Raw genomic sequence first — 7,626 nt, forward strand, 5'->3', positions numbered from 1 at the left:
GAGCCCCAGGAGCAGGGACACAGACCCTGCAGCCCCCCAAAACATTCACAAAGACCCAGCAGCCCCCCAAAACACGGACACAGACTCTGCAGCCCCCAAAACACACACACAGACGCTGTAGCCCCCCAAAACACGGACAGCGACAGGCACGCAGACCCCCGCAGCCCCCCAGCACACGGACACGCTCCCCCGCACACGGACACGCACGCAGACCCTGCAGCCCCCCCGCACACAGACCCCAGCTCACGGACACCCCCGCCCGCCGCTCCCCGCACCCACCTGCGGGCGGACGCGCCGCCCCCCCGCGCCCTCCTCCTCGCGCAGCGCCGGGCACCGGCAACCGAGCCCCGGCACCGGCACCGGCACCGGCACAGGGCACGGGGCAGCGGCACCAGCATCGGATCCCGACACGGGCACGGGGCCGGGCAGGTACCGGGCCGGGCAGCGGCCGCACCCCGCCGTCAGCACCGCAGCCGGGGGCGGCGGCGGCAGCGGGAGCGGGATGGCCGCGGCTTGGAGGGGTGGAGGGGACACCGGTCCCGCCGGCGGTGGGGGAGAACCGGGCGTCGGTTCTGCCCCGGTCGGTTCTCCCGGGTCCGAGGGGTCCCCGCGGGAAGGGGCCGGGGGGAGCTCGGGTGCAGGGAGCGGCACCGTGAGCGCCTTTGGGAGGGGCTGGGGGCAATGAGGGCACCGACCGCTGGTCCAGGGGCCGGGGATCCCCGGGCAGGGCACGGAGGGGTGGGGAAGGGCCGGGAGGGTTGTGCCTTCTCCAGGGGCACTCAGGGGGTACTGGCTGCTCCAGGAACACTCTGAGGAGTGAGGCAGGGAGCGAGGGCAGCAGGAGTGGGTGGCAGTGGGGGGCAGTAGAAGCAGGGGTCAGTAGAAACACAAGAGACACCACGACTGTGGCTGTTTCTCCTTCCCTCCGGCAGTGAGGAAGCAGAGATCCCGGCTCCAGCCCAGGAAGCCATCAGGGAAGTTCACACAGTCTCCAGTGGGCTTCGCGTTGTGGCTCCCCAGACCCTCGGAAGCTCTCTGATCCCCTGGGGAAACCAAAGCATCGGGCAGTGCCTGCACAAGGTGGGTGGCCATGGCCAGAGGGACTGCGGGATGAGGGGCAGTGCCCAGAGCATCCCAGGAAGGCAGGGACAAAGCAGGGGGGCTCAGCTCTTCTCCCTGGTTCCCCCCACAGCCGCCACTGCCATCACCCGGGGGAAGCAGCAGCCATGGATGAAGTGACGGAGCTGGAGCTGGGGGGCAACTCCCTGCTGAAGGCCGTGTGGCTCGGGCGGCTGCGGCTGACCCGGCTGCTGCTTGAAGGGGGCGCTTACATCAACGAGAGCAACGACAAGGGCGAGACGGCGCTGATGGTGGCCTGCATCACCACGCACGTGGACCAGCAGAGCATCCACAAGGCCAAGATGGTGAAGTACCTGCTGGACAACAGAGCCGACCCCAACATCCAGGACAAGTCTGGGAAAACCGCGCTCATGCACGCCTGTATCCGAGGGGCTGGGGGCGAGGTGGTGTCCCTGCTGCTGGACAGCGGGGCAGACCCCAGCCTGGAGGACCACTCGGGAGCCTCGGCGCTGGTCCACGCCATCAATGCCGAGGACAAGGCTGTGCTGCAGCGCCTCCTGAATGCCTGCAGAGCCAAGGGGAAGGAGGTGATCATCATCACCATGGACACATCAGCCTCCGGCACCAAGACCGCCAAGCAGTACCTGAACGTTGCCCCTGCTCTGGAGTTCAAGGAGAGGGCTCCCCCGGAGGAGGGCACAGCCCCCTCCAGTGCTCACCCGAAAACTCCCACCTCAGCACCTTCCCCTACCGAGAAGGAGAGCAGCATTGTCACCCCACACCCTTCACACACCGGGGACACCGAGCCACCGTCCCCGGGCCGGAGAGCTGGCACTGCCCGCAGAGCCCAGCTGCCCCGGCTGAAGCGGCTGAGGTCAGAGCCGTGGGGTCTGGTGGCACCCTCGGTGCTGGCGGCCTCGAGTCACCGCGACGACACTCGTGTCTGCGCTGACAGTGAGCTCATCACGGGCATCGGCGACCTCTCCCTTTCCAAAAAACCCTCCCTCACCCGCAGCAGCAGCAGCAAGGGAAGGGACCCCGCTCTCTTTCCCCCGGTGGATGAGCAGGCTCCGGGGCCACTGGCATGGAAAGCCACGCACGAGAAGAGCCCAGGCACCCACCCGTGCCTGTCCCGGAGCGTCACGGTCCCGGAGGAGCCAGAGAGCACCAGCTCGGCCGCAGGGATGGACACTCCGCACTGGTGGAGGCCAGGAACTGAGCACAGCGGAGACTCGCAGGCCACCGAGGCGGGCAAGGGGCCCTCAGAGAGGAGGAAGATGAGCGGGTCCCACCTGGCCCTGCTGGATGGCTCCTGTGGCTCTCCCTCGGGCAGCACCAGCACATCGCCCAGCACCGCCCGGCGCCGGCCCCCCGGCTTGCTGGAGAGGCGAGGATCCGGGACCCTGCTGCTGGACCACATCTCCCACACAAGGCCGGGATATCTGCCCCCCTTGAACGTGAATCCCAACCCCCCGATTCCCGACATTGGCTCCAGCAAAGCCCCCTCCCCCCTGGCTGCTGGGCTGAAGCCGCTGGTGCCCCTCACGCCCAGCTCGCCCAGGCGGGGTGATCTGAGAGCTCACAGGAAGCTCCTCCGCAGACATTCCATGCAGGCAGAGCAGATGCGGCACCTCTCCGACTTTGAGGAGGTCGTGGCGCAGTAGCCGTGTGACCATTTGCTCACAGGGAGGTGGCCAAAGCCGCGCTGTCCCCGCAGGAACGGGACGGTTCCCACAGAGTGGGCGCTGGCTCCGGGGACACGCTGGTGGCCGGGGGCTTCAGTCCTGAGCCCAAGGGCTGAATCGGGAGCGGGCTGGTTGGGAGATCGATCCCCCACCGCCCTCGATCGCCAAGCTCCGTGCCAAGGATCCCACATAGTTCACTTATTCCTCACTAGTCCGCTTTTCTTACATCCTGCTCGTTCTCTCACCGAATCCCCCCCGGAGCCCCCGGTGGTGATCTGTGGGGCCGAGGCGTTCATGAGGAGCCTTCCAGGAGGGGAAGGGGCTCACTTCTGCGGAGGCTGAGGAGCGGGAGCGCCCGTCCGGGCACGGAGCGCGTCGGTCTCCGGGAGAGGGAGACAATTCTCCACCGCCGAGACTGCCGAGCGCTCCCGAGCCCCGGCGGCTGAGCTCACCCGGCACCGCTGCAGCCTCGGCGGCTGTGGGCAGGGAAGGGCTTGTCTCGTCTCTGAAGCGTCTGAACATCAGGGGGTTCATTCCCCACCTCGTAGAGGAGCTCTGAATTCAGGAAACGCTGAATCCCGGAGCGGGGCGGCCCCAACCCGGCTGCTCTGCCAGCGGCGAGGAGCCCGGGATGCCAAGGCACCGAGGGTGACCCGGGCTGACCCCAGGGTTTCATCCCAACCGGAAAGCCGCAGCCGAGACCCCTCTGTGCTCCTACCCCGGGCAGGGAGCACCCAGCCCCCCGCCTCCCCCCACGGCCGGCCGGCCGTGTGCCGTGACAGATTCCATCACTCCGTGAATGCGTTCATTTGTGAAACTGCGTGTGCGCAGGGTGCAGGGACAGGTGTTGGGGTTGCCGTGGCCCTGTGGAGACTTTTGCACTGATTTTGCACTGCATTAATAAAGCGCTCAGCTTTGGATGGAGGCTGATCTGGCGTGGACCCGACATCAGCCCGGCCAGAGGGTCCCGGGGGGCTCTGAGGGGATCCCCGGGGCTGCCGGAGTGCTGCACCCGGAGATGCCGGGGGTCTCTCAGAGTGCCGGGGTCGGTGGAAGGTTCCCGGGATCCCCGCCCCGGGGCCGGAGGTGCCGCCCCCGCCCGCCCCGCCCCGCTCGCAGCGGAAGCGCCACGTCAGGGGGGCGGTGCGGGGCCGGGGCCGTGCCGGGCTCGGAGCGGATCGCGGTGCCGGTTTCGGTGCGGATCGCGGTGCCGGGCTCGGCGCGGATCGCGGTGCCGGTTTCGGTGCGGATCGCGGTGCCGGGCTCGGCGCGGGTCGCGGTGCCGGGCTCGGCGCGGGTCGCGATGCCGGGCTCGGTGCGGATCGCGGTGCCGGGCTCGGCGCGGGTCGCGATGCCGGGCTCGGTGCGGATGCTGATGCTGTACCTGCCCCTGCTGCTGGGCTCGCTGGGGGCCGGCGGCACGGAGCTGACCCTGGAGCTGCCCGACAGCGCCCAGCGCTGCTTCCACCAGGAGCTGGAGAGCGGCATCAAGTTCAGCCTCGACTATCAGGTACTGCCCTGCCTGTACCTGCCTGCAGCCCTGCACGCTCCGTGCCTGCACCCCCTGCCCGTACCCCTGCCAGGGCCCCCTCCCTGGGCACTCATCATTTGTGCCTCATCCCTGTGCCCCTGCCCACGTCTTGTCCGTGCCCCGGTGCCTGTGGCCCCTTGCCCACACCCCTGCCCGTGTGTGTGCTGTTGTCTCTGCCCACACTCCCATCCTGTGCCCTGCAGAGCCCCAGGCAGGCAGGGCTGCAGTTCCCTCCTCCCGTGCATACCCCAGCTCCCTCCATGCTGCACTAGGAGCTGTTCCCATCCCCAGCCCCATGCCCAGCAGTGGCCACCTGAGAGCCAGGTCTGGGATGTGCCTACATCAGCCATGGATGCCCCTGACCTGGGTCATGAGGGCAGTCCCTGTCTCCAGGCACCTCACGTGAGCCATGGGCACCCACCTGAGCTGCTGGCACTGTGGTGCACTGCTTCCCCTGGGCTCCCCTGGTCTGGGCCCCATCCCATGGGCATGGTGCCCGCTGGCCTTTCACAAAGCTGTGGGGCTGGGCAGGGTCAGGGAGCCCTTGCCACGTTGCTTGGCGTGTGCCATGTGAGACACATGTCCCCGCACAGGTGATCAGCGGAGGACACTATGATGTGGACTGCTACGTGGAGGACCCCAACGGCAAGACCATCTACCAGGAGACCAAGAAGCAGTACGACAGCTTCTCACACCACACCGACCTCAAGGGTGTCTACACCTTCTGCTTCAGCAACGAGTTCTCCACCTTCTCCCACAAAATTGTCTACTTCGACTTCCAGGTGGGCGACGAGCCGCCCATCCTGCCCGACATGAACAACCGAGTCACTGCCCTGACACAGGTGGGTGCCGAGAGGGAGGGAGGGAGGGAGGGAGGAAAGGAGGAAGGAAGGGTCCTGCCCAGCCCCCAAGCAGCTTTGCGGGATGGCAGTTGGGGACTTGTCCCCCTCCTCCTTGGCTGGATGCAGAAGTGCCAACCGCCAGCCAACAGCCCCAGCACACGCCACATCCTCTGCCCGGGCCGGGGGGGCTGTGCTGGCTCTGGGCTCCCCTGTCTGCCACAGCCCGTGTCCAACCCACGTGAGGGAATTGCATCAGCCCTTCCATCCTTGGTGTGAGCCTCTGGGCTCGGCATCCAGGTGCCCTCGGGGCCTCCCAGCCCTGTCCCAGTGAGGAACCACCTTGGATGGGTTCTGGCAGGGAGCCTACAGCGCAGACACTGCTCTGAGTGTCCTGGCATGGCCCTGGGGTCCCTCAGCTGTGCCATGGCAGAAGTGACAGGGCGCTCTTGTCCTTGTCCCCAGCTGGAATCCGCCTGTGTCACCATCCACGAGATGCTGAACGCGGTGATCGACTCCCAGACCCACTACCGGCTGCGGGAGGCGCAGGACCGGAGCCGGGCTGAGGAGCTCAATGGACGCGTCTCCTACTGGTCAGTGGGGGAAACCCTCATCCTCTTCGTGGTCAGCATCGGGCAGGTGATTCTGCTCAAGAGCTTCTTCACTGAGAAGAGACCCAGCAGCAGCGGAGCTGGCACCTAGAGCTGCTGTGTGTGCCTGAGGGGAGCGGGGAAGGGGCGGCCCTGGGGTCGCATTTTGCCTCTGCGGCAAAGGGGGGTGGGAGCAGGGGGTGACGTGACCCTGCCGAGCTGGGTGACACAGCCACCCCAGTACAGGTGTCCCCCGGTGTCACCTCCCACTTGCCATGGCCCAGCCTGCCCTGTCCCCTCGCCTGGCCACCCTGTCCCCGTTCTCTGGCTCCGCGGGGAAGCGGTGGGGATCAGCAGCAGCATTAACACTGGGGCACCCTCGTGACTGCGACGTGACTGCCGTGACCACACCCTGCCCCTCGGAGCCCTGTGCAGCCAACGAGGGGATGGGGCAGCACTGGCCCACCTGGGGCTGCACTGGCCCACCTGGCACCTACCCAGTGCCATCAACCCCTGACCTGGGGGTCTCTGTCTGTTTCCCAGCTGTCCTGTGACGGGCAGGGTGCTCCCAGCAGCAGGGCCACATCAACAGCAGCATCCAACAAGGGAAAGCTTTTTGCTGCATGGTCCTTTGGCTCTACCGGCCCCTCCTCTCGCAGCATTTCTCAGGCTGGCAGCAGGTGGTGTGTCCCTATCCGGTGGTATTTTCATACACCAGTCCGTGCCTGAGACTCAGCCCCTCACACATTCCCCCCACCCTGTGCCAAGGCAGCCCCATCCCCGCCCCAGAAGCACAGGGGACTCACCACACGCACCTGGGACTGCAGCCCCTCATCCCCTGGAGCCCCACAAAATGGAGACCCCACAAGACACCCCTGTGCAAGACCCCTGGGGTGGCTGATGTGCTGGCCCTCGAGCAGGTGTGAGATCATTTTTCAGAGCTGAAGCAACTCCACTCGACTTTGCCACTTTCAAATAAATCCCTGCAAGCATGGCTGGCACTGCCATTATTGGGCACAGCTTCTTCCTGCCCTGCCCGCTCCAGCTGAGCTTGCTCCTGGCACAGGACAGACTCTGGAGCCAGAGACCCCTCAGCAGGAGCAGCACCTGCACTGTCAGTGGGTTGTGATGGGAGCTAAGGGAGCCCAGCATCCCCCCACAGCACAGTGGGGACCCCCGGGCAGAGCCCAGCTCTGTGCTGCCTTCCCTGAGGCTGGGGGGATGCCAGGGCAGTTCTGCTGGGCTGTGCCTCTCTCTGGCAGTACCCCTGGTGCTGGGGGGAGCCCAGTCCCAGCAGAGACCCAGAGCCCTCGCCCACTCTCTGTGCCCCAGCAGCCGTGCTGACTCCGCCGTCAGCGCTGGCCTTGGGGCGGCTGCTGCAGGCGGGAGGAGTGGCCCTGTGTGCTCCCGGCAGCCTTGGGCAGGAGTCAGCAGCTCCTGTTTGGAGCAGAGCCGACAGCAGCAGCACCCCGGGACTGGCACCAGCCCGGCGCTGGCTGCCAGGGACCAGCCCTGCTCCCACTGGGACACAGAGCCCTGTGGGGATGGGCAGGGAGGGAGGCATCCAGCCCTGGCCAGGCTGAGGATGGCCTTGAATGCCCCTTGCTGGGGACTCTTGAGCCACCCTTGGTGGGGACAGGGGCAGCAGTGACCCCAGTGCGTCAGGGGCTCTGGAGACGCCAGCTCAGCTCCCAGCTGGGGGACACGGGGGGGACAAGAAGTGGCCATAGGACACTTTATTGCTGTTCAGGGCACAGAGAAGGGAGAGGGGACGGGGCACCCCCAGCAGCCCCAGGCTCTTCAGGGAGCAGGGAGAGGTCAGCAGTGACTCCACGCCCACTGGACCTGTGCTGACCCGGCCACCCCGCTGCCAGACCCCTGCCCTGAGCACCCCAGCGGTC

General features: G+C 67.0%; 2 protein-coding genes across 3 annotated transcripts; both read left to right on the forward strand.

Annotated features, from left to right (window-relative positions):
• Window positions 1-350: 350 nt before the first annotated feature.
• Window positions 351-3,695, forward strand: ANKRD34C (ankyrin repeat domain 34C). Of its 2 annotated transcripts, XM_088172761.1 has the most exons (3): window positions 351-429; window positions 933-1,080; window positions 1,193-3,695. In XM_088172761.1, exon 3 carries the CDS (start codon window positions 1,227-1,229, stop codon window positions 2,742-2,744), a length of 1,518 nt encoding a protein of 505 aa, XP_088028887.1. In that variant the 5' UTR covers window positions 351-429; window positions 933-1,080; window positions 1,193-1,226; the 3' UTR covers window positions 2,745-3,695. The 2 variants fall into 2 exon arrangements, with proteins under 2 accessions (XP_088028887.1, XP_014743329.1); XM_014887843.2 differs by lacking the exon at window positions 351-429 and having other exon boundaries at window positions 738-1,080.
• Window positions 3,696-3,890: 195 nt separating this feature from the next.
• TMED3 (transmembrane p24 trafficking protein 3) lies at window positions 3,891-6,732 on the forward strand. The gene is made up of 3 exons (XM_014887844.2): window positions 3,891-4,275; window positions 4,890-5,138; window positions 5,601-6,732. Exons 1-3 carry the CDS (start codon window positions 4,069-4,071, stop codon window positions 5,835-5,837), a joined length of 693 nt encoding a protein of 230 aa, XP_014743330.2. The 5' UTR covers window positions 3,891-4,068; the 3' UTR covers window positions 5,838-6,732.
• The last annotated feature ends 894 nt before the right edge of the window (window positions 6,733-7,626 follow it).

Source organism: Sturnus vulgaris, chromosome 13 (genome assembly GCF_052056855.1).
Source record: "Sturnus vulgaris isolate bStuVul1 chromosome 13, bStuVul1.hap1, whole genome shotgun sequence".
Lineage (NCBI taxonomy): Eukaryota > Metazoa > Chordata > Aves > Passeriformes > Sturnidae > Sturnus > Sturnus vulgaris.